The following is a 26,588-nucleotide window of genomic DNA, read 5'->3' on the forward strand; positions in this document are numbered from 1 at the left end:
AAAAAAATAATCCACTGCTCGGCCACTGCTCTCCTTGCTTTTACACAAACTTTGTGACACAAATACGCCATGAAGTGGGCGCAAAAGCCTCAGTAAATGAGGCCCTCAGTATCTGCCAGTACAGATCATGCTGTTCACCAGTAGATGTCAGACCCGTGCATCTATTTGATCATCCGTGTACTTGGTAACATGCTTCAACCCACAGGCCCACGAGCCGACCTCATCTCTCTCTCCGCTCTCTGTGGATGTGTTTGGATCGGAGTGCATGTCACGTCGATCGATTCCGCTTGATTCCTTGATCTTTCCTTGAAATACATGTGTTTATGCACAACAGCATGAGACCCCAGACTTTACTGAACGCTTTTCCACATCTCTGTCGTCAGAAATATCTGCTGTCGGCTCTATCGCCAGTTCCCCAAAACTTCTACCTAGAAATTTGTCTCCAGATTTGTAATGGTCTCTATGTAGCAAGAGTTGGACTTTGTCTTGCTCTTGGTAATCTGTGGCCCAAAGCAAATGTCTGTCGTGTTGGTTTCCACAGCCATACAACCCGCACAAGGTTTCCTATCATCTTATCCAAAGGTGATAATTGTGGAAATGAAGGCGAGGTGAAACATTGAATGGGAAATCGTCGATTTGCATTGGTGTCCATAGGTCCAGACTTCCCCTCGGCAGACGGAACTTTTTCACGGTCTGAAAGCCAATGACGACGGCAAAGTGTGCTTTTGTGGACCTCAAGGACGCACCCAGTAAGAACCCAGTTTTGTGTAATCCTGACTTTGCTGAAGACCTCGTGTTGGAAACAGATACCTCAAGCAGAGGTTTGGCCAACCATTGTCCCTCAGTGTTTAAAGTTATACAGTTTACTGGTTTTCCTTCACGGTAGGAAATCAAATGGAGAGGGTGTAACAGACAACCGGTCATAATAAAGGAACTGTTGGTTTTTAATTCAAGCATAAGAAGTTGAAAAATTATGAATGTCCTGAAGGAGCTGCATTTTTTTTTTTAAATATTCCAACGGTTGGAAAATGTGAAGGATGTGAGAGGTGGTGCGAAAGTAATAGAATAATAACAACAACAAGAAGGTTCCCACAAAGTCCCCAATGACTCAGTGGTGCACCGACTTCACCTCAGCTGCCCTGCGTTGTTCCCAAAAAATGTTGCAGAACAAGTTGTGAGGGAGCGAGAAATGAGTAGTTGATTATTCAATAATTTCTAATAAGAATAGAATTATTTTATCCAAAAGTGACAATTGTGGAAATGAAGGCAAAGTGGAAATGTTTCACTGAAAAGTGAACATTGACATTTTAAAAAGTAGTTACTAATAATAATAATAACAGTCAAACTCCTTTGATGCGTGGAGGACAAGTCCACAACTTGACAAACTCAGTGGTTCACAGACCTCACCTTAACTTCCCTGCATTGTTCCCAAAATATGTTGCAGAACAAGTTGTGAGGGAGCGAGAAATGAGTAAAAAAAATTCCATTGGAAATTAATGTTAAAAAAGGTTATGAATTTGATTTGTATTCAAATTAATTGTATTCATTTAAGCATGAGCAGTTAAAAAATCATGAATGTCCTGAAGGAGCCGCATTTTTTAAAAGATTTGAACGGTTTGAAAATGTGAAGGATGTGAGAGGTGGTGCGAAAGTAATAGAATAATAATAACTCCAAGAAGGTGTCCACAAAGTCCCCAATGACTCAGTGGTGAACCGACTTCACCTCAGCTGCCCTGCGTTGTTCCCAAAAAATGTTGTACAGCGAGTTATGAGGGGACCGGGAAATGGGTCAATCAGAACCATGATGTGTGAGAGGTTTAAGCATCTGTATGTGGAACATCCACTAAAGAGTGTTAGAAATTACAATCTTGTACATTTGTACATCTTACATTTTTGTAACCATGAACGAGCTGTCTCGTTGATACGGTCAAATGGACTGCAGTGATTGGATGTCGTTCAGGCAGCGCGCGCTCTCTGCATACAGGTGGCGCATATTTTTTTGACAGATGCAGATAAACAGAGCGGCGCGGTGGTGTGAAAATGTTTTCCCCCAGTTTTCATGGGAAGTAGCAAGTCTTCTCGAGTCAAAAGGCTCGAGTCCAAGTGAAGTCACGAGTCATCGGTATTCAAGTCCAAGTCGAGTTGCAAGTCTTTGTACGTTTTGTCGAGTCGAGTCTTAAGTCATCAAATTCATGACTCGAGTCTGACTCGAGTCCAAGTCACATGACTCGAGTCCACACCTCTGCAGGATGGTAAGTTAACAAATGTTGTGTATAAATTACTTGACGCCTGGTCACATATTTCATCCAAACGTTTTTTGTAATTGTTGGAATGCTTTGAAGCATTCCAAGTATTGTTCTTCGAATCGTTATTTATTCATAAGGCCTTCACACATCTACAACAAAAACCGCTAGTGATTTAAAGCCTGGATAACAGAGCTGGCTTTAATTAAAGCCAGATTTGTGTCCGACCCAACCTTTCGTTCTCTGTTCATGAGACACTTTAAAAAGGCAGGGTGGAGGAATTGGCGGCACCTAGATGTGAAAGTTAGAAACCGCTCATTCTGAGGAAACAAAATCACAACCAGTCTTTTGAAGGTGATAAACCTCACCATTAAAGGCACTTAAAAACTACTTTTTATTGATCACACATTGTAAAATGACAAATGTACAGTGTCTATTTGAACGATAAGGCACCTGTTCGTAGGCTGTATTACAATATGCACAATCAGTACAATCTATCGTCAGTGACCATGAACACACACGACAAAAGACTGTGCAAAACGGTACAAAAGCTGTCCTCCCGAGGCGCGTCACATGACTCGCTTTGTCCGGGTGCGATGCATACCAATGGCAGTGCTTTTGTCTTTTTGATGGCCTGTCAGACCCAAGAAGGACTTCAGGAAAATCAAACCGAAAAGCTCCAGGCGAAATAAAAACCCAAATAGAAACCCCCTGATGTCAAAGGCTTCTGAGGTGTGTTTCTTGGCGGCGTCGCCCCCCCCCGCCCCCCCCTGCTGCAACATCACCTGCCTCTGAACAATGTGATTTTGTGCTTGTCCGCCAGCTGCAGCGTGACGTTGTACTCGCGGTCTGCGTCGTGGACCCCCGTGTGCCGGAACGCTCCGGACAGATTGCTCTCCTCCCAGTAGTGGTGCCAGTTCCCGTACTGGTCCGCGCCGAATCCGAACACGCTGACCTGCGTTGGGGGGAGGGAAACAAAAAAAAGCACGTCGTCAGAAGGAAGGTCGTCCAAGGTGGTGTCCGCGGCTCAGGGGGGGGGGGGGGGGCACCACTTACTTGGTCGCATATGTGGACGGCCAGCATTAAGCTGAGGAAGCCGGTGGAGGGATATCGGCCGTGACCTTCCAGCCAGGTCTCAAAGACGTATTTGAAAAACGTCGGACTGTAGATCAACACCTGCCAAAAAAAAAAAGAGATTTATTTCACCTATTTGTACTTCAGGAGAAAGAATGCAGTTGATTTATTGAATAATATTACTTCAACATGAAGAGTAGCAGATGTCATTACATGTATTATAGTAATATATCGTGGTGTAAAAAGAAAGAGGAGCTTAAATGAGCTACTTTCTGCGTCAGCACCGAGCAGTGAAAGGTGGAGATTAAGTAGGACTCACTTTGTCTTTGTTTGCCTTAATCCGGGATGCTACAGGTGCATATGTGCTGTAAACACAAGAAAAGAACAGGAACAGGATTACGGGCTCTGAGACGCCAGCAAACCCCCCCCCAATAACCCTCCATTGTTGTCTCAGTTCAGCCGCCACGGATTTGGTTAAAGGTCTAATAAAAAATAAAAAATAAACCAATGCCCGGGTGTCATCAAATGTAACACATGCGCTGCGCTGGGGCCCATTTGCATCGCTCGCCTTGTTGTGTGGAAGGCGCCGCAGAGTTTGAATATGAAAATGTTCCCGGGGCGAAACCCGCCGTCTTCACGAGGTCGATGGCGCCTGTGCGGCCTTGGTCAGAAAGACACAACCACGACAAATGTTTGCAATTAAAGTCGTTTTTACTTTAAAAAAAAAAAAATCAAGGCTATTGCCGCGTTGTGTCTCATTAAAACTCAACGATTAAAGAGGTTTATTGACGATTAGAAATAAAAAAACGGGTAAATTAAGTACGACCACTATACAGCAAGACCAACAAAAAGGTTGAGAATGAAGGATGAAGGTGAAATGCACTGGGAGATTAACCCTTGAGTGATTGTCCATGTTGTGCTGTTGTGAGACATTAAACGATTGTTCCGTTTGTCACGCATAACTATTGATTAGTGCGGCCTCAACCACTTACTGTTTAATGGTGCCCGTGGTCAGGGCACTGATGATCCACTGCAGGTCCAGAGTCTTGAAGGGGATCAGCACCAGTCTGGTGGTGTTGTCCAGGTCTTTGGCACTTTCTGGATACATGACATGATGTGTTGTTTTGGCACCCACGTCTTCCTCAAAACCAGCCGTGGGCGCCTGGTTCATCCTGCGGGGGGGGGTTTATGAGGTTTATTCCTCATTCCATTTGCAGCTCAACAATGAGTGATTGTGTCTGACGACACGCTGTGCAGCATCAGTGTCAGTGTCAGCCGGTGGAAGGAAGTGACACAGAGAGAAGAAATCATGCATATCATGAATCAAGTCTATTGTAAAGTATTAGTGTATACTGTATATATATATATATATATATATATATATATATATATATTATGTGAATACAGTGTTGATCAGAGCTGCTCAGACCGCTAAGATATCTGAGAAAGATCACATTCATTTTAAGAGGATATTCTGAACGTGTTTTGTTGCATGCTTGACTTATTTACTCCACATAAAGGAGTTAATAATCCCTGACTATGGGATGAGAGTTTACATTTAATTACAATTTCACTGTAACCTCTTCAGGAAGGAAGAGCAGGTTTTTGCTGCGTGTTGCTTGATTCATGGAAGAAGTAGTAGAAGTGTTGGCGGGCGAGGACGGCTTTTGTGGATTTCTCTCTAAATTGAAACTACAGCTTCTGGGGGATTTCAAAATGGCACAAGGAATGGATCCCTGTCGTCCCGGGCGGGTTAAAAAAAGAGCGCAGCGTAAAACCATTCCACGTATGGGATGGCCCGATGAGCCGAATTCAGTCACAAACAAAGATAAATAAAAAAATAAAAAAAACCCCTAACATTCATTCAGAGATGACTCACCGTGAGACACATTAAACATTAAACATCACTGCGGTGAGACAACGACACACCTTTGTTCCCTCCTGCGTCTCAGCGGAGGCTTCAAACAGAGACAAGGAAAAAGTTTGGCTGCTTTCCTGGCGCAGCGAAACCCGGTTATTTATTCACGGCGGTTCCTGAATATCTCACCCATTTTTCTTGTAAATCAAAAGCTCCTCGTGAGATTTTTTTTTTAAACCAGCAATCACTGACTTGCATGCGTCAATACTGTAAAAAAAAAAAAGGATACTGATGGAGTACTGGTGAATGAAACCTGGCAGGCTGGCGTTTGAATGGTTAATCAGTGCTCAATATAAACCAGATCGCTGTCTGACATGCTTCATCGCTTCGGCATTTGCAGAAAATATCAAACTGTGTTGAAATGACTTCATGGGCGTCTCATGAATGCGAACAAAGGGTCAAACCCAATCTCAAAGCATGTTGATATGCTCTAGTGACTTTTACGGTCACCGTTTGTGACAATTCTGCTATTTACGATTGTTGAGCAATCGAAAGAGGGAGGAAACACTTTGAAAGGTGTCGTCTTCTTTTTTCTTCTTCTAGAAAAGTAAGGCTGAATAATTGCATCTTTAATGTCAAGCCTGTTTGTCTGCCAGCAGGCAGTTCAACACTGTTTGTCTAATTCATTCACTCATTTTTTCCTCAGAATTCTACAATAGCTGAACTTCAAACCCAAGTGAGGAAAAAAAACAAAAACAACACGAGCCGTCTAACACTTTAAAGGTCAGGACGGAGCACGTTTCTTGTTATTTGTATACAGGCCGGATGAGAGTCGAGGAGGGGGGGGGGGGGCAATGCTAAACTCAATGTGTCACTCGAGGTCGCGTGAAGAACCGCCACGTAGCTTCGGACGGCCTGCAGTTGCCCCCGAAACCAGCGTCGACACCATGGACCCACTTTGTGCTCGGCCCCTTTAGTTTGATTTAAAAACTAGAGAACTGGAAACATCTGTATGGTCCTTGCTGGCTAAAATGTGGTTTTGGTCTCACTGGCAGCTGTCTGGACACATTTAAAAACAAACAAAACGACCAAACGGGTATTATTTGAATACTTTTCCTTTCCAACCTATTAAATTAAATTGACATCAGAAGAAGAAAAGAGTGAAGAAGAGACAATACAATAAGACTGAATTAATTGATCCTGCGAAAACAGTGAACAATTTAAATGAAATAGAAATATATTTAATAGAGGAAGTGAAAGTGAAGCAGCAGATGGTTTATCGGTGTTCTTTGTTAGGCCAGAAAGGGAGAATTTAATGTCAAAACTGGACAAAATCTATTCAGCCAAGTTTGATTTAAAAAAAAAAAAAGTACTTCTGAAATAATGCCGACATGCCTCAACATCATCAAAGCATCAACGACTTGCGATGGTCACGTCACCACCGAACCACGGGGGGGTGGGGGGGGCAATAAAACACACTCGCTAAATCTTGCTGAAAGGTTCAAAGAAGCCAATTACCAGCAGACAGAAAGACAGCCGAGGCTGCGTGTGTGTTAGTGAGAATCTCAGATACAGAGCCAATTTCAAACAATCTTCCAGCCACGAATACGATGTGCCCACATATATATATATATATATATATATATATATATATATATATATCGCAGCTGGCGGCGTCAAGATGGAGTTATTATATGCAAGGGGCTTACGTCACGACACAGAGTGTAAGCTTGTAAGCTGATCCTCAACTCAGCAGAGTAAACATGAACGACGGGACAATCACACAGTCGAGGGACGGCCTCCTCCTCCTCCTCCTCCTCCTCCTCCTCCTCCTCCTCCTCCTCGAGCAGAAGCAGAATGTGCCGTTGGGCCCAAGGAGAACGAGGGAGGCGGCCCGGGAGAACGCGGTCATGTGATCATCAGAGACCGGAGTGATTGTGCGATGCTGTTGCGGACTTTGGAGCAACCGGCAATCTATAAGAAAAAGACACGCATTCTGGACCGAGCGCTTACCCCCTCGAGCACGTTGACCCGAGGTCTCGTGAAACAAGTGTGCGCCCGCTGGCGTCCCCCCGCCGCGGCCTCGGGGGCGACCTTTTGGCTCCACGCCGCGGCCTCCGGGCGACCTTTTGGCTCCTTTCAGGAGGACTTAATGAGCCGCTGTTTCGATACCTGCTCCTCTAAAACTCGCTAAATAGGCCGGATCGTGAGCGGGTTACATCGTTTGATAATTATAAAATATCTTTACATTACATAGGATAAGTTCTAGTAAACTTACATGTGAATATAACGTATTTAATCCTAATTCCCATAGTCAAAGGTGACCTGTACTATTCAGCGGATCATTATGGAGAAAATAAGCCTGTCATTTACGGTGTTTCACATAAACTGAATTTAACCGATTTCAATTTACTGTTACTGTCGGGATTTGACAGTTTTTCACTGTAAATTTTACTGACTTTTTTTTACAGTGTAGTGCAGACAAGCAGCCACATAATTATTCGCTCTGTCGTTTGTTTTCCATTATGTGGCAAATTTAATTGCGTTTCTTCTTATATTTAAACAGAACTATAGTTTTATTAAGCTCCTCACCTTGAGGTTGCACTTTCTATTTCACTTCATTTTTGTTGCTAATTAGGCCGAATTCTTCTTCCTCAGAAGCCTGAGTGTCTAAATTAAGGGAGTCATAAAGAATTCACAATCCGTGTCTTCAACGGCATAAAGTACATGTTTTCATATTTAGCAGATGAAAGCACCAGTGCTGAAATGAATGAATGAATCTACCAATCAAATGCCAACTGTAAAGAGTTTGTTGCGAGAGCTCGGAAGTTTCCCAGCCTTAATATTTCCAAAGAAGGCATCGGCTGAAGCATAATTGAAATCTAATTTATCACGATCATCATCATCACAACATTGAAGCATCATTACAAAAAAAATCCATCAAGCTTATTATGTTTGTCAGGCGGATGAAAAGGTTCTCTTTATGATTCAAATCTACTCTACGGCTGCAATCTGCTGAGCGAACAAGAGGCTTTAGCCGATAGGCCGATGACATTTAATACTCATAATGGTCTAAAAAGGAGGCTTGAGAGGATCTGGGCCAATTGAATTGTGGATATTTAAAAGACTTTTGTTTTTTCCATCTCTGTACAAACTCACATTTCTAAACTTGCATCAACCGAATACATTGAGCTTAAAAATCAGTGTTATTTTAATCATTTTATCATTGATTCTCTGCAGAAATAATGTTGGGAGACTGCTGTAATTTGATTACGACAGCAGACTGTCACATTGAGTTACGTAACACTCACAGAACCACAGCAATCCACTGCAGTGCCAGTATTTATTCAGTCTCAACCTGCACAAAACCAGCCGGGAGTCAAACCTGTGACTCTTGGTTTTAGCGTCTGAGCGAGAATTCTTATTTCACCTCTCGACGTCCACGCCAACCCGATTTGGTCGTAACGCCGGGCGCGGTTCTAATCTGCAGCAGAGCGCTCCTCGTCGTGATGTGCATCTTTTACAGTTTCGCGCAGCAGCTTACGGGGCAGCTCCTCTCTTGTGGCCCGCCGCCCCCCGAGGCACCGAGTAAGCATCGGAGAACTCCAACACGGTTGTTTTTATCCGCTTCTTTGTCAAGATCATTTTTCGTCATTTCATCCATCCATCCATCCCAGAACAAAGGGCGGGTGAAGGCGGGAGTGAGAACGCTGCGCAGTGAACAGAAATGACACTAGTGTGATGGTGAAATATGTTATAACATAGTCTTGTGCCTTAAGAGTGCTTATTGTTTGGATTGAAGCGATGTGAGAAAAGGAGGGAGATTCAAAAGTTGCCTTTTGCAGCTGTGGGAGGGAGGGCAGTGGGACTTGGTTTGCAATATTTCATGTGTGTGTGCATGTGTTCATATTCTTGTGTATTTGACCTCCTGCTTGCAACCAACAAATGGACTTTTGCAACTTTGATCATTCGTCAAGACGTCAAAGTTTTATTAGATGAACCTAGAGTGAACACAGACCTTTTATTGAAATATTCCACAACACTAGTCAGGAAACAAAAGTAATCATGGTTGAGTTAATCCCGTAAATATACTAGAAAGCATTGTATTACCACGGTGACGTTTTTAACACTTTCATGGCTGTGTATTTTCTATCTTGACGCTGCAATAAAGTAAGCAACAACAACCTCTTTATCTCTTATCTTTATTGTGTCAAAAAGAACACTAAAATAAAAAAAAACCCACCTTAAGACGAAATCGAAGGAGTCGATCAGGGCGCCGTACTGGGCCCCCTTCAGGTTCCCGGAGTTCCCGACCACGGCGCAGGTCCTGCAGCGCTTGGGGCCGGCGTCCGCGTACAGCACCTCGTCGGGGATGACTCGGAACAGCTCCTCCACCACCTCGCTGAAGTTGGCCGGCCGCCTCTCCGCCTGCAGCCACTGGCGACGCGACAGAGAGCGGACCTCAGAGTACAAGTCACGGGTTTCAACGCAGCGACGCGGTGACTTTCCTTCATTTTATTCAGCCTCGTTAATAGAAATATGACTTTTCAGCTACTTGAAAAAACAAAACAACACTGGGTAATTGGAAGAAACCCTCCTCCGCGGTAAGTACAGCCGGAGGTCGTGCCCTCGCCTCGCAGCAGAACCATCTGGCCCGGGCTGCCGTGGATGAGTGAAAGTTGCCTCGTCGAGTTCCCCGGCGAGGAGCGTTCCTTGAAACGAGTAGTGACAGGAGGCCACCTGGCAGTCATTTTTCTGTTCTTGCCTCTAATTGGACGTGTTGGGAGGTGAATGTGGGAATGCAGAAGGCCCCCAGATGCCTTCCAGACAGAGGGAGGACAATTGTTTGACGTCAGTTTTGTGAATGGGGCGTTTTGGCTCTGATCTTCTTCATCTTATTTAAGTGCGCGTAGGTCATATTTCTTTTCCCCCCTTTCTGGCCTAAAATAAATCTCTTTTATGTGAAAGCTAAGAACTGAAGGCATGAATCGGGTCTGAGTTTTTGTCGAGGTTAAAAGAAGATGACGCTTTTTCACTGTGTAACATTTTTTTGTGAGGAAAACAATGGCACAGAAAGCACAAAAGCATTTGTGTGACTGCAAATGAATCGCATGGGAAGGTCCATGACTTCTGACTACTATAAAGCAAGCTTTATTTACAATTGTATAAAGAGGTCAATCATTACAGTGGTGCTTTTGGTGCCCTGGTCAATCATTAACAGGTTCTATCACAGTGACATAAACTCCCAGGTCACGTAGAGGAAGTTAGAACATTTCAACGGCTTATTATTTTGCAGCCTTAAAAAAGCATTACAAGAAATGCATCATACTTCTAATTTTACATGAATTCAATGATGATTTTAAATTTTTTTGGGGGGGAATGACTGTATTAAAACATTTATAGTGGAGCAGTTGCACCCTGCATATTTGCAGTAAATGTTAATGGTATCACCCCTACATTTAACATGTAGTTACAATGGATACAAATCTCTGTTTGTCTATATATGAAGAGGGATTATTTTGTGAAACTTTGTCTATTTATGTGGTAAATGTGGGAGGAAGTGTGGGAGCGTAAACAACTATTTCCATTCCCACCACCTCCCTTGTTGAAAGGAGAACAAATTGTGCGTGGGAGTCTGCTTCACAACGTCAAGGTCCTTTGGTCTCCAGAATGAATCAACGTGGCAAATCTCTGCTCTTTATTCACACTCTTCTCCTCCTAATCCCCGGGGGGGGGGGGCAGCCAGACGGGTCTTACCTGCCACCATTTGAAGGTGTCATCGGTGAGGACGCTGTTGTCCCTCGTCATCAGAGGGTGCACCGACCGATTGAAGCGCTCGGCGAACCAGGAGCCGCCGTCGTCGCCGTCCTGCGCCTCCGCCACGCACCGCGCGCAGGAGCACTGCCCTTTGGAGAAAAGGCCGTCCGAGAGGCGAAAAGCGTGCCGGAAGAAGTCGACCGACGGGTCCCTGAGGGTGTAGCTGAAGAGGAACGTTGTGAAGGTGATGACGCAAAACAGCAGAGCGAAAGTCCGGTTTTTCCTCCGCGTGGGGAGAAACATGTTGACGCAGTTGAATAATCAATGAGTGTGGCTTCCTTCCCCTCAGCTGGACACAGGGGGAGGGGGGGGGTCGGGTTCACGAATGTCCACAGTTTAATGAATCCGCGTGGTTTCTCTTCGCAAAGCCCGTATGAGGGTAAGTTCTTTGGGGCTCGACGACGCCCGGCCAACGAGGTTCAGATGCTTTGCATCCAGCTGCTGGGACCCGGGGAGGTGATTGGCCCGTGGGTCAGCCATTGTTTGACAAGCCATCTGAAAGGCAAATGAAGGGTGATTTAGTGACACACAAAACGGGAACAACAGCTGTGGAAATGTTGGAAAAAACAAGGGGGCGGTATAAATGTCCTTGCGCTCTTCTTGCAGCACCAGTTTGTGCCAATCACACAAAGCGTGTTAAAGCTCTTACGAGCACAATCAAACACCAACGTTTGCCTGCATTGATCGTGTAAAATGCCACCGCAAAGGTCGATGGAAACAGCTTCTGTCGTGTAAAATCAGAGCCTAGATGCACAATTCATTGACACAACGGGACACGCGAGAGTGAGACATGGATCCAGTGTCAAATTCACAAACTGAAAGGATTTCTTTAGTGTACGTAAAGACTTTTAATGGAAGGGATTTGTATTCATGTATTTAAACCCGAGTTTGTGAACGCACGGCAAAAACCGGGTCACCGTCCTGTAGGTGCTCCTGAGATGCCTGAGATGAAGGGCGGCAAGGGGTGGAAAAAAAAAAAAAAGCACAGACACGACTTCAACTTTGTTGTGAAGGACACTCGAGTAACGTACGTGTGTGAAGTGTGAAGTGTAAAGTGAAAGAGGTACAAAAAATCATTTTTTTTGGTTTTGGAACATTCCAGTTTGAAGTCCAGCCAGAACGTTTGCAATAAAAAAGGCTGCAAAATGTGAAAAGTACAACAACAACAACAAAAGACCCGGCACAGATGAAGCCTCCAAAAGAAAAGGGCTTCAGAACCTGTTAATTTATAAGCAACGGGGATCCAAAGACCACCTTCTGATCCGGAAAGAATCTTTTTTTTTTCTCATCACCATTCAGTAGCTGAAACTGCACCGAACTGGATGAATGAGATGTTAAAAGGCAACATCTTTGTGGAGGTTAAAAGAAGACGATGCTTTTTCACTGTGCAATATCCTTTTCTGAAGAAAACAACGCTTTATTTTGTATAAACTACATTTCCGCGGCTTATATTTTGCAGCCTTAGAAAATCATTGCAGGAAATGCAGGTGAGGCAAATACAAGGTAGCGCGCTTCATAATTCATAATTTTACATGAATTCAATGATGATGGAAGTTGGGATTTCTTTCCTTCAGATATTAACTACATGTAGTTAATATGGAAAAAAATCCCTGTTCCTCTGTATCTGAAGAGGAATTTTCTGTGAAACTCCCCCCCCCACGACTAGAAATACCACCGTGGGAATGGAAAAAGAAAAAAAAGCTCCTTTTCACTATTGGACGGCGTCACCTCTGTGAGCCTTCACGCTCTCGTCTCTGGCTTTGACAGAAGACTAATTCATTTTCACACATATTGACTCTCAGTTCTTTGCCCCCCCGAGCGCGATCGAGAGGATTCCGGGCTCATTTGGGAAATTGAAAGGTGGACTTAAAACACCCGGAGGAACGGGCTCCGGAGTCGGCCCCCCCCATCGTCAGATGTATTATATGAAGGCAAAAAAAAACACATCCGCTACATCCACCGCAACCTTCTGTGCTCTTTAAAAACTGAGAAGCTAAAAGCACGTTGATTGTAAAAGGAAAACGCCGGGAAGCCTTTTAAAAGCAGGAGATGCCGAATCGAAAATGTTGCTCCTGACATTTCGGAGGTTCACTTTTTTGCCCGGCAGCAGGTTTTTCCTTCGTTTAAACTGCCGTAGTGTGCTTTTTTTTTTTCTCCAGCGACTAATGTTTATTCATCCTGATGTTGAGTGTGTGACCAGCATCATCGCAGAGGAAGAACTGCCCTTCATCATCAAATTGAACGTCTTCGTTTGTTGTAAAAACGGCAAAAGTAAATGGTCCACTTTGAATTGAAAAAGGCACATGCTTCGTTTAGCCGTGAATCAGACATTAAAGCATTTGACACCCGGCTGATGAAGCTTTATAATTCTGATTTTTGGATTCAGGCCTAAATATAAAAACAAGCCAAAAAGCAATGAATACGGTGATGAAATCCGCCACAGATCTTACAGACCCAGCTCAGCCTGACATTTGCACGCAGGTGAAGCCCCTGATGCAATAAAACAAACCGAAAAGGCAGCTGCGGCTCTTCGGCGTCTCGTAGAAAAATTGCTTTTGATGTTCACGTTCTGAATGAAAAAAACGTGGCGTGAAGTCACATTCTCGCCCCTGGCCTCGCACAGAATGTCAAGCAGCTCGTTCCCCCCCCCCACCCCCCCCACCCCGTCCGGAGCGAGACGTTTGTTCCATCGATCACCAACAGACGCCAAAAATGTGGGACCCCCCCCCCCCCCCGCAGCCCCCCCGACGGAATGAAATGTGTGGTCCATTTGCTGCGTGTTGTGCTTCCATTCTTTCTTCACTTCAGTCTTTGTCTCCATCTTCTGACGAGGTCACTTTGCATGCGGACAGATGTTGGTTCCCCCCCCCCCCCCCTCCCCCCACCCCCCCCGATAACCTGATGTAGCCCGGCAAGAGAATAGCATTATAGTATTAATGGGTTTTTGTCAGGGAGGCTTTCCATCCAAAAGGCAGTGTCTGCCCCATTAATCGTGAGCACGGGGGAGGAGGTGGGGGGGGGGGGGGGTGGAATAAAACACTTCATTTGCATTTTGCAGACCTAAATATGCCGCCCCCCCCCCCCCCCCCCCCCCCTCCTGGTGTCGATGGCTGAGCCCGAGCCGCGAATGGGGATCAGAGCACGTGGCAACAGGCGATGCAATGAAATCCGCCAGAAGATTTCACCGATTTTTGGCGCCCCGGCCCGGCGCCGCCTCGATTAAAAGCCGCGAGGTCGCTCCCTTTGGTTTGTGACGTCTCTGACGGCCTCCATTCGGGAATTCTGCGCTTCGCTGCTTCTGCTGAGAGGATTTCCCGGCCGACGTCAGTCAGATCCGCCCGAGGACTTCAGTCGCCGTCTGATCCTGTCCCAGATCCACTTCTGCATTTTGAAAAAAAAAAGAAAAAGAAAAAAAAAAGACACCACTTCTGTCAAGAAGAACACGAAGAGCACGCTGTCCTCTCCCGAGATCCACGGCGTTGCTTGTTTGTTCCGACTTAAAAGGACGCGTGTTTACATGCAGGAAGTGGAAGGAACAAGGATCTGGGCCGACTCGCACTAACCCAGTCGCGTCTTCTACAAACACCTCGGGAACCTTAAAAACAAGGCCCGTGGTTTCCCCCCCCCACACAACCTTGAACCGGGAAGTTTTTGTTGCCGAACCGCAGCGTACAGCAGAGCGGAAAAAAAACAGCTGGAAACCGTCCATTTAGTGCTTTTGGTGCAGAAGCTTCTCGTGAAACTCTGAAGGCTCCACCTGACGGCTCCAGATGCCATCAGCAAGGTGTCGACATCTCTGACGCGTCGGCGGCGCCCTCGCTCTCTCTCTCCAGCTTGCACTCCGGGAACTGACAACCCCCCCCCCCCCGCTGATCCCAATCTTCTGGCGCCGACCTGTTACGCGGCTCCCGCAGGGGAAGACGCCGCTGCGAGAGAGTCTGACACCCGATGGACCCAATTAGATACCATCTTCAGCTCCGATCTGCACCCCACGTGCAGCGTGACCCCTTTGTGGGGATGGCGGTGTTTCTGTAGGTCGGCCCTCCCAGATTGAAGGATTGACCTTTGGGTGCTTGAGGAACGAATACAGGCCCGGCCACCTGTAGACGTTGGGGAATAAAAAAAAGGGAATAAAGCGTTCTGTGCACATTGGATCTGTTGCATTCTTGAGGCCCCACAACGTTAAGTTATGCAATGTCCCCGGGTCCAAGGATAGAGACTGTCCTTATCTGTGAATAAGTGAAGAGACTTGTGTGGGAGAAGATATTTTCAGTGCAGTTAGAGGTAAAATGTTCAAAAAAAGAGGCACAGGAAATTCATTTTTCACTCCCGTCGTCACAAAGGACCTCAAAAAACTTCCAGAAGTTGATGCATTGAAGAAGCACAGCTCGGAGAAGCACTTGTGAGGGGACCAGATGGACTTTCTGGCCCGCCATTTCAGCGCCGAGTGTGTGGGATTAAGACAGCCTGCATTAAACAACGTGAGCCTGCTCAGAGAGGACGGCCAGCGCTGGCCGGCCTAATCTATCGCCACTGTGTTATCGGACCGCTGCAGGGTGTTAATAATGTGAACACCACCCCCCCCCAAGAAGTCCTCCATGTGGACTGTTAGACGGACTCTTCTACTGAGGCCTCCTGTTGCACAACACTCTGCGACTGAAAGCCTGCACATTTGTGGGTCTAATAGAGGGCAAACTTCATTTAGCAATTTAATTAAGGGTTACTTATCTTTTTTTTATCCTCAACTAATTTAAGAAAAGAAATAATTGAATTTATTTTTTAATTTAGCAGAGACTGCCGCTGTAACAATAGTCCTGATTAAAGGCAACATTATATTGAGAATATGTGCTTCATCCCAAATGACAATAAATCAAATCTCTGGGTTTTGAACCATTTGGAAGAACCTCAACTCTTTAAGAAAAGCTATTTGACCGGGGCCATGAGGGGGGGGGGGTTCGGTCGGAAAATTGCAGCGAGAGGCTTTTTGTGTCTCTACAATTTGTCAATGTTCCACTCAAAATTGACTGTAATACGCCAGAAACGCCACGCGCAGACCCGAAAGACCAACAAAAAGAGACATAAAGCAACCGCAGAGAGACACAAAACACCTGCCAAAAAAGAAACCGCTACAGGAAATGCAAGTCTGAACTGCAAGATTTATGCTATACTGCATTTAAGGAAATATTAGTGACATCAAATATCAACTTAACGAGACCATTGCAGATAGCAGGTGTCACTAAATGCATCGTTCATAAGGCTTTTTACTGGGACTTTTCTGGACAATTAAAACAATAAAGCTGTGAAAACAACGTAGAGCTGAAGCAACTAATAGGAAGCATTTTTCACCGTCCCTGAAGTATGTACGTTGTCAATATATAAATATCTGCGTGCCAATTTAACTATAAAAATTCCAAAGTACCTCCTTCCTCAAACGTCCGGGTGTCTCATCGCATCACAACCTGCGCGTCACCAGCTTTTAAGGTGAGGTCGGGCGATAAGAAGGCAAATAAGAAACAACCGCAGAGCGCCCTGAGGTGCCGCCCCCCCTCCCACGTCGGCCTGTGATGCAGCTCACTGCAGGAAAATCCACCTGCATCGCCCCCCCCCCCCCCCCCCCCTCCCCCGCGGCGTCTCCCCCTGCACTGCTGGGGGAGCACAACGTGTCATCACGGCCATGGCAGGAAGAATTGTGGAGGAAACTGTGTGATGGCATCATCCGCCGGGGGGGGGGGCTTGAAGGCAGCAGTGTTAGATGCCTTTATCGGATTAGCTTGATGAGGGAGAGCTTTCCATTAGATGAGATGCGCCGATATCCGCACAAAGGTGTCTGGTAAACTGGTGACGATTCAGGTTGATTAAGTGAAGGACGCAGGTAGGTAAGACGGCTGTATCCACCCCCACGCAATACAATATTTCCCCCCTTTGATTCATACAAAAATACTGTGCCTGAAATGGATTTGTGATCAATGAAGATGAAGTCCCTGGGAAAGCTGCCTTCCTCGTCCTCTCCGCCGATAAACATGAACCTCTGACAGAAGCAAGTCAATGGGATCAGACATCCCGTGGATTCCCGGGTTGATCTGATGCTGTGTTGGCGGGAGTCTCCACGCTGCTCCATATCTCCGTGTACATCACATCCTGCACCTCCTCTCTCCTTCCAATGCGCTGATTCACAGAAGCTCCCTTCAACATTTACTCAAGTCCACAAAAGGAGCCGGAGTGGCGTTCCGTATCACCGGGAAGGTGGAAGCTTTTCCGGTTTCTATCAACCCCCCGTTGACAATGAGTGAAGATTAGAGGGCCTGCAGAGTGGAGGAATATTTCCGCCTCCACTTCATCTCCTAAATTATCCTGAAACCTTCCAGTCGGCTCACGTGGCCTCCTTTTGCACGAACCGAAAAGTCAGATGAATGAAATTCATTTCCGCGGCGCGGGGAAATGTGCCATTTTTGGGCTGAGCCACGGGGGGGGGGGGGGGGGGGGGCGAAGGTCGGAGGTCGCGGGAGAGACGTTTAAATCCTCCAGTGCTCTGTTTTCGGCATCCGTCCCTAAATGGGAGATCAGGACGAGGCCGATTAAATGTTTCACGTGTTGAAGACCCCTGTGCTTTTTTACCCACTTCTCTCCAACCCGCTGCTCTTACTTATTACACTAATGTCCCATCACTTTGGCTCAAATTATTCATGACAAACAGCTGCGTGATACGTCTCTGCTTTTATAGATTCCATTTTTATCTTTCGGTGGAATGTTTCTCGCGGAGCTTCATGACGAAATTCCCCTTTTCGAAGCAAACGTGCAACCAACGTGACAACCAATGAACCAGCCAACCCGTAAGCACACGCATGAACGCATCACGTGGGTCTGTTAATTGCAATAACGGCTCTCGTCCCCCCCCCCTCGAGCCTCTCCGTCTTTTTATTTGTAACTCTCTGTCCTGCAGGGGGTGCTGTTCTACACGAATCTTACGTAACCCGCCCGTAAGCCAGACAGGAGGATTTCAGGCTATTTCCTCCTCTCATCACATCAGCTGCGGGTGCAGGTGTCATCCTCTGGAGAATATTTAGCAGGACATGCTGTGTTTTCTCTCTGTTTGGCGTGCCCTCGATGCAGCATTGTGAGTCAGCGGACCCCCCGGCGTGCTCTAGATGAGTGTAGGGCACGTTGTCTTGAGCCCCTCGAGGCTGCTCCTCAGACTCGCAGCCCCCCCAGCTTACCTCTCCACCCGCATTAAGAGTTTAACAGCGCACGCCGCATACCACGGACCAATGGGGAGCCAGCATCAAAGCGCATGGGGGGGAGGGGGGGGCGTGTCTCTGAGTGGTTAACGCTTGCCTCTCGTGACCAGCGGCGACGGAGGGAAACATCCAGGGAGCTTCCGACGGTTGCATTTCGCCGCTCATTAGTTAATTAACGAGGAATGTGCCGAGGCTGTTCATTTCCCCGGGCCAATCGAGTCAAACAATTTCGATTTTAAGTTTCCCTTTCTCCGGTGTACAAAACCTCATTCCTCAAACTTTACCACTGATGATTTACACCTTGACTTTTTTTCCTTGAAATTTTTTGACCTAAAATATTTTGACTTTTTTTCAACAAAAAAAATCCATATTTTTCAACTTAACATTTTGATGTTTTTTTCCGAAAAAATTTGACCGAGATTTTTCGACATAACCTTTTTTGACCGAACATTTCATTACTTTTTTCCATAACACATTTGGAATTTTTTTTTAACATTTAGTGACCTAAACTTTTTTTTTGCAAACAATCCTGTAACCTAATATTTTCATACTTTTTTTCAAAACATTTTTCGACCTAATAACTTTTAACTTTTTTTCATGATTTATTTTCACCAAGATTTTTAAAGCTTTTTTTCCATGATGTTTTTGGACTCAACTGTTTTGAACTATGATGACTTTAAAAGACATTTTATTTAAAATATCGCAGTTGGCGATATAGCCTCGACAGCTCCACGGAGTAGCAGCGAGGAGGCGGAGCTTAGCAAATGGTCGATTTCAAGCAGTACGCTGTTTATAAAAAAATGTATAGGTATTGTTTTTTATTGTTCTGAAAGTAAAGGGGATTAATCAAATGTGGGGATAAAGATTTAAAAGAGGGGAAACCTTATGGGACCAGAGGGCTAAAAATCCTAATGTCGCACTTTTCATGAATTTTAATCCAAAGGGTTAATGTGTTTCCTCCAATCAAGAGAGAGTTTGTGTGTGATTCGCGTCTTGCCTCGGGGGGGGGTCATAGCGTCACCTCCGTCGCTTTGATCTCCTCTGCTCCGTGTCCCTGTCGTCGGCACCTCTCTGACAGCCCCGTTTCTAGCTGCTTGATCAATGAAAAATTGATTAAAAAAAAAAAAAAAAAACAGTCCCGAATGGCGCCCGGCTTCGGCTTCCATGTGTAAGAAAATGAGATGAAGGGGGGGGGGGGGGGGGGGGAACTGGAGCGACACGGCTGTGTTTCAAAAGGAGCCGTGGTTGAGAGATCTTTCCCTCACGGCAACATTGATTACGCATCGGAATTTGATGCATGTTGTTTATTTGTGTCTCCGGGGGGGGGGAGAATCTGCGGCACTCGAGTTCAACACGAACCGAGGCCTGCGGCATCACTCGGCTTAGTTACTTATTCCACACAGGGGTTCGTAATCATTTCATTGGATTATTCCGGCACGTTCTGTGCTGGGCTAACGGCGTCGTTAAAAGGAGTCCGTGCTGCACATCGCCGGGTTGCAGGTGGGGGCTCATAAGGGGGGGGGGGGGGGGGGGGGGGGGGCACCGTGTCCCTGTGTAGGAACGCAAAGAGCCCTGAAGCTGCCTGAAGGTCAACTCACTCCCAAAGCCGTCATTTCACATCTTCTCTTGTTGTTTGAAGTTACTTTCTTTAGTAGCGTATCGCTGTCACTTTTACATTTAGCGCTGGAATGAATGCTGTTTGTACAAGAGCTTTCATTTATCAAACGTAAAAGGCTAAAAAGCCTCACCGGGGAACCCAAAGAGGAGCAGATGAGAGAGCAGGGAAGCCTGAAATAAAAAGAGATGATGCTGAATAAGTTGGAGCCTGTTTTGAATCAACTCCTCGTGCTTTAGGCAAGTTGAGCGAGGGGAGGTAAATACATTATGTATAGTATAGCGCTCCCCGATCGTATACCCCAAAACAAGATTATAGAACCTCAGTGTGAATGAAAATGTAAATATATGTAAAGCGTAAAGCAGAACTTTTTACATTTATAAAACTATTGTGATCATACAAGTGTCTAGTCCTCCAAACCCATTCAATCCCTTATTTGATTCAATCTAAATGTAATTGGTAATTTGCGGTACACCTTTAATGAGACATGGTTGTTAATGCCAACTACGGGTGCTATATTATGCAATTAAAAACCAGGGCTCCATACATCTCAAAGATGGTACCATTTAAAAGGGCCGAGACTGAGATTGAAGTTAACGGAGGCTGAAACACACAAAGCAGCTGATCATCGTGGAAGCAAAGAGGCCAGCGGCGGCATTAACAACACGCAGTACGCACATAAGAGGTCATTTATATGTTGGCATGGTCCCTGCTGCTGTGCAGTCAGGTGACAAAATTCCTTCAAAAATAAAAATCTAGTTCCTGTTAGTTATGAAGGGAAGGTGGAGTGGAAATGATCGGTTAGGGTTTCTTATTTGTAAATGGGTTTAAAGTATTGCTTAAAGTTATAAAGTTGATATAACGCTGTATCATTATTAGTCTGCTCATTTACAGGACACAGTGATTCTTTTTTTCTACAGGTCGTTGAGGCACTAAAGTCCAAATTATAATAGCTGCTTTTCAAATCTGGATTTTAATATGAATGCAATTTGCGGCGCGGCCTGAGGGCTGAGTCCCCTGTGTAATGAAAAAAAAGGGAAGACATTTTGACAAAAAGGACACAAAACAGTCCCCCTGCAAAGGTCAGCCGCGTCACGGAGACCTTCCGATGCCCAACGACGCCTGAGGCCAATCAATCAATGACAAATGAATGATTGCACCCGGAACTATTAGATATTCTAAAACAGAAAGGATGTGTCCAGTATTGGATGACTAACTGTGGCTCAGAGAGAGATGGGGAAGAACACTGCACTCCCCCCCCCCCCCCCCCCCCCCCGGCCCCAAAAAAAAACACGAAAGAGAGAAGAATCGCCCACCAGCGGATCCAAGAGGTTACTCCTAGAGGAGCTTCAACGGTCTCCTTTCCTTCCCAACGCAGATTTGTCTCCCTGAGTGTGTGTGCTATTCACCAGCTGCGTGGTGTCATGTCATTGTCATCACTGCAGTTGTCCTTGAATGGAAAACCTGAGGAAACGATTGCCCAATTGGGACACGTTGCTGACTTTGCACCTGCGCCATCAGGGCTGCAGATGTGCAACTATGAGATATGAGACAATGCTTTTTTTTTTTTTTAAAGTCATTTTTACCTTTAGATCATTATTAATTTGACGTAAAGGAAAGGTTTCGATTTAAGAGGTTTTCATTTCAGCCGTCGCGGCAGTGAGAGGTGGAGAATTACACAGAGGACTGTGGACTTGTGATATTCACGGTGTGTTCACAAAGGCGGCAGCCAGACGTACCCCCCCCAATGCTGATTACGGAATAACTGAAGACAGAAATTATTCATAAGGCAACTAGCATGTGTGCGGCGCTGTGATGAAGGACGTACGTGAATTCTGATGAGAAAGTGAATCCAAACGGATCCCGTCTAGCAGTTTAGAGCAATAACACGTTCTCAGAAGTTTTAGCTTAGAGTTTCAACATACTGGAAAACATGTCATATCCTTTTTTTTTTTTTTTTCCGTGGAATGACAGAATCCATATGAGGGTAATTTTGGTGCATTCAGAGAGAAGCTCTGAAGGGCCCGGATGAGATGTTCTGAGGACGTCTGATTTAGGTACTTAAAACAGACATGTTAACAGCTACAGTGATCCGATCAAAGAGCTTGAGACCGAGTCATTCCGGTAATAATTCACCTACAATAATTTGCTTTGAGTAAAAAGTCAGCAAGTGCCGTCCGATACTTCATACCTGCGTAATAAATGGACATCCAGTAGGCCAACATGCAGGAGAAATGAAGAAAAAGAGAAGACGGACGCGACATTACCTCCTTAACTCCATTTCCATGACCCGACTTTTGGGAAGTTCCCCCTTAAACCTACTGGAAAAAGGCTTCTCTGTAGAAAAAATCTTTATTTTTTGTGCTTGTGTGAGAATAAGCAGCAGCCATGGGGCTGACTCTCCTATTTGGCTGTCTCAGGTATTGTGAGCTCCCCGGCAGTAAAGCAAAGAGCAGCATTTACTTTCCCCCCCCCCCCTCATTATTTCTGCGATGACCTCTGGAGCCCAATGAAGCTTCACTCTGCGGCGGTCCCGGGGTCCGGTCAAGGAGAAGTCCTTTCTCTGCCAAAACGGAGCTGCTCTTTTCCCATCCTATGTTTAATTAATGAACTGTTATTAATGATGGAAGTGGAGCAGCGGCGCGTTATTGAAAGTAATGAATCTGCTGTCTGCAATTACAGCTCTGATGTTTATTATCATTAGTCCTTTTTTTTGGCCTTTTCCTCGTGGCCTCTGTGTTGTTTCACGTGTTTCTCAGTTGTCATTTGCAAGTTGGTCCCTGCTTATTGTCGCTGTTGCTCCACCCGTGGAGGTGCGCGACATCGCCCGACGTCTCCGCGCTGCACTGCGGGATCAAATGGAGGACGCGTTTGGGATTTGAACGGTTTGAACTTTAGAAGGCTGGAGGAGGGGGGGGGGGGGGGGGGGGGCGAGAACAGAAGGACCTCGTTGACTGGCGGAGACAAAGGGCTTTTGTCCTCCCGGGGGCACGGCGATGCGAGGCACCCGCCGATAAGAGGGCTGTTTGTGCCGTACGCGGAGCACCTGTCTGCCCTTTTAGCACAACCGGACCTTCCCATGGTGGAGGACCAGTCGGCTCGGATTCACGAGGGCCCCCCCCCCCGTCCCCCCACCCCACCCGACACGAGCCCCCCCTCGAGCATGCACGCTGTGGGAGAATCTCACCGTGTTCAGGTTACGTGAAACGCAGCTGCACCGTCCCTGGATTAAATCCCTGCCTTTTCTCTAACTGCAACTGCAGGAACAAGCTCTATTTTAGGGAGAGGAAAAAAACATCGATTTTAACATTCGTGAATCGACTTGACGCGATTGCCCCCACCATCCATCATCCATCATCATCATCATCATCATCATCATCCCCGTATTGGCAGATGCTGATAAAAAGCACACAAATGCCTTTTTAAAAAAAAAGAAAAATTCTGTGCATATACACATGTCCTCCACTATTTCCTTCCCTCGTAACGCAGGTAAGCAAACAGGCTGTAGAGGGGGGGGGGGGGGGGGGAGAATTGAACACAAAGAGCCGTGATGGCTGATGATTTGTCTTTTAAAAGACAACACTGCACGGCTCAAACAACCTTAAACTGTATACCTGCCACCATTTTTGCCAAATTTGGCCGATACCCATTCTGTCTTCTCCCCTCTTTTCCTCCCTCTCTCGCCCTCTCTCTCTCTCTCTCGATGTCGGTATCCTTTTAAAAAGGCCACACTCGCATAAAGGCCAACGTTTTTCTGTGTGTGTGTGTGTGTGTGTGTGTGTGTGTGTTTTTTGCTTGGAGCCCCTGGTGAGTTAAAGGCGAGGCCAGGTGGTGCACAGCTTTCACTGCCAATCAGAGCAGTGACCATGTGAGAGCTGCCCAAGATAACTTCTAATTAACAATGGACCTCCGAGGCATAACAATTAGCCTATCCTTCAAATAAACCCACATGTCACACCTTCTGACAAAATGGAGTTTTTTTTTTTTTTTTTTTGGGTTGGCAAATAATACTGAGTGAAAAAAACCAGGCAACTACAGACAGGAAGTAGCAGCATGCCGTACGTATGGCGAGTCTCGATAAGGAAGGGAGACGTGTCTCCTAACAAGGTCGCATACATTGAGGAGACTGAGACATTCGGAAGGCCTTTTACAAAAAAGATGTCCGAGGGGAGTGATGCACACGCTCTCGGCTTAACTGATCGCACCAGGAAAAACAAATGGGACGGGAGGGGGGGGGCGGGGGGAGGGGGGGGCAACGGCACAGCTTTACCACGAAACAACCCAAGTCCTGCGCGGCTTACGTGTCTGTCGACATGGAAAACAAAAGCAGACATGTGTCGGGTGTTTAGATGTGTGAAGGTGTGGGGGGCGGGGGTGTGGGGGGGGGGGGGGGGGGGTGGGGGCATCAAGGGGAGGAAACATCTGCCGCGCAGCACATTACGGTCCTACATAATGCACCCATCCTCCGTTGAAAAGCACCATCTGTGGCCCCCCCCCCCCTTCCTCCGCTCCCCCCAAAGGCACCTGCCAATAGACCACGATCAAGTGCAGCAGTCGCAGATAAAGGGCCACGTGCTAATTTGACGAGGCTAATTACAGGAGTGATGTGTTGCCTCGAAGTCGTTGATTGCGGCGGGGGGTTGGCGGTGGGGGGGGGGGGGGAACTGCGGAAGCAGTCGTTCTTTGTCGTCTTGTAACTACCCCCCCCCCCCCGGGGATCCTCGCAAGTGCGTGAAAGGCAGCTGGATGTTGTTTCCCCCCCCCGTGGAGTAAAAAACCACGCGCATGGTGCCCGTGTGTTCAGAGCACGGGAAGATGCTTTGAGGCTCACGCTTTGAGGAGGAAAAAAAAAAAAAAGGAAGAATGCTGCTGAGGTGTTTCTTGGACTCCTGCCAGGACTGTTAAGTGGAAACAGAGGGCAAATCAAAAAGGAAGGGAGAAGTCCGAGGGGAAAACTGTGAAGAGGTAGAGAGGCCTGAACACAAAAAAAAGAGACACTAACTATTAGTGAAATATACTTGTACCGGGTTGCAGCGTTGGTGCCGGACCTCGCTGCAGCACTTAAGAGGGTCTGATCGGATCCGATTCCTCCGCCTGGAGCAAGGAGTCTGAACGCCCGAGTCGGAATAACTGCTGATGCTGACTTATCTCAGCCTCGTGAGAGGGATCTTAAGACCGAAAGTCGGATCGTCAGAGGAACTCGCACTAACTCAGAGAGCCGTACGCTCGCGTGCTTTCAAGTGCTGGCGGCTGGCGGGTTTCATCGGCAGCACGTCTTCGTCCGGCTTGGCGGCTGGTTGGCGAGTCGCCGTTTGTTCACGGTGACTTCTCCTGTGCTCCATTGTGTTAAGAAGGGAGCCCACAGGGGAGTTCCCCCTTCAGAGGAATCACACGGAATCTTCTTGAATTGCCCGGGTGAGAAAGCACGTCCGAAGAGCGCATCACACGGGAGGAGGAACATTCCCATCAAATCAGAAACCAACGGCCATTGCTTATGGCAACCACAATTTCCAGATGTAATTGGGTTCCTTCCTAATGGATGCCATCAGAGCCCCCCCCCACACACACACCCATCACCCATCTCTGCAGACCTCCCCGGCTAAATGCTGCAGCCTGAGTCCCCCAAGGTCACGCCGTCCAATCTGATTGGCAACGCGATGAGGGACCGGCTGCACTAATGCGCTCCATCGCTCATTATTTCAAATGACGTGGAGAGGTTTCAGGGGGGGGGGGGGGGGGGGGGGAGAAAACAAAAGACACCTTCATAGGTGAGTGAGGTGTCATCTCATGCAGGACACACACGAGAGGGGATCACCGCAGAACCCTAAACCTGTGGGTTCAGTCACGCTGGGGGGGGGGGGGTTCAGGTAATTAAAAGGATTCCTCTCATATACCACAGTGTTGCTTCGTTGGATGAGGCCACCAGGACCGACGCACCTATTGATGTTCACGGCACAGATACCTGTCCTCTGCGCATCTGCTGTGCAGCTCAACAGTTGGATGCTAGTCTTTTTGAAGTCTGAGTGGAACCGCCCCCCCCCTCCCCGGCACCCTCCCTTCACCACTACCACAGATGCCAAAGCCAAGAGATGAAAACCCAGCCCCCTCCCCCCCCCAAACAATGTGCTTTTTCTCAACGTGACTCTACTGATTATATGTGTCATCGAAACTAACCAAGAGAGAGAACGTGGACAGCAAAGCTCCCAGTCTGGACCCAAATGTGGGATTCATTACAGCCCGAATGAATCTGCAGTTATTTAAAAATTGATCAATTTCCGAGACAACGAGACAACGAAAGCGCGCGTGTGACACAATTTGAGCAAATTATGATTATTTTTTGCGGAAGAAAGTTGCCGTTCACCACCCGGTGAGCGCCTTTAATCCCTCGTGTTTATAGAGGCTTCAGGTAGAACACAGCGTGCCTTGAGACTCACCCCAAGTGGAGCCCGGGCTGCGAGTGAAGTCCCGTCATCTCCGTGCGGTGCGGTGCGGTGCGGTGCGCTGCGGTGCGGTGCGGCGGCGGCTCCGCGGAGAACCGACAGCGACGCAGCAGCCCGGTCAGAGGAGCGAGGGTCCAATTTAAGGGGAAACCTGACAATAGCACACCATTGCCCCCTTTTTTTTAAAACAGGAAGAGAGCGAGAAATTTTCTTTTTTTTTTAATGCAGATCCGCGCGTTATCGTGCGAGGGAGGAGCGCGCGACGTTCGGTTCGTGCTCGCGCTGCGCCGCTACTGGCTCCGCGGC

General features: G+C 46.8%; 1 protein-coding gene across 2 annotated transcripts; it reads right to left on the reverse strand.

The window, feature by feature from the left end:
- Positions 1 to 2,272: 2,272 nt before the first annotated feature.
- On the reverse strand, positions 2,273 to 26,588 carry LOC119219255 (CMP-N-acetylneuraminate-beta-galactosamide-alpha-2,3-sialyltransferase 1-like). 2 transcript variants are annotated; one of them, XM_037474327.2, is made up of 7 exons: positions 26,277 to 26,588; positions 10,933 to 11,487; positions 9,419 to 9,612; positions 4,310 to 4,489; positions 3,637 to 3,682; positions 3,300 to 3,419; positions 2,273 to 3,198 (listed from the first exon to the last, which is right to left on the reverse strand). In XM_037474327.2, the coding sequence occupies exons 2-7, from the start codon at positions 11,233 to 11,235 to the stop codon at positions 3,025 to 3,027; spliced, it is 1,017 nt and encodes a 338-aa protein (XP_037330224.2). In that variant the 5' UTR covers positions 11,236 to 11,487; positions 26,277 to 26,588; the 3' UTR covers positions 2,273 to 3,024. The 2 variants fall into 2 exon arrangements, with proteins under 2 accessions (XP_037330224.2, XP_062414480.1); XM_062558496.1 differs by lacking the exon at positions 26,277 to 26,588 and having other exon boundaries at positions 10,933 to 11,728.

The sequence above is a fragment of the Pungitius pungitius genome, chromosome 17 (assembly GCF_949316345.1).
Source record: "Pungitius pungitius chromosome 17, fPunPun2.1, whole genome shotgun sequence".
Lineage (NCBI taxonomy): Eukaryota > Metazoa > Chordata > Actinopteri > Perciformes > Gasterosteidae > Pungitius > Pungitius pungitius.

Bases quoted from the DNA above. Each gene is read 5' to 3' on its own strand.
- LOC119219255 (XM_037474327.2), bottom strand. From the start codon at position 11,235: ATGTTTCTCCCCACGCGGAGGAAAAACCGGACTTTCGCTCTGCTGTTT. The intron at 9,613-10,932 runs GTAAGACCCGTC...TCGCGTCGCCAG, and splicing joins ACACCTTCAAATGGTGGCAG to TGGCTGCAGGCGGAGAGGCG. The intron at 3,420-3,636 runs GTGAGTCCTACT...TTTTTTTGGCAG, and splicing joins TTAAGGCAAACAAAGACAAA to GTGTTGATCTACAGTCCGAC.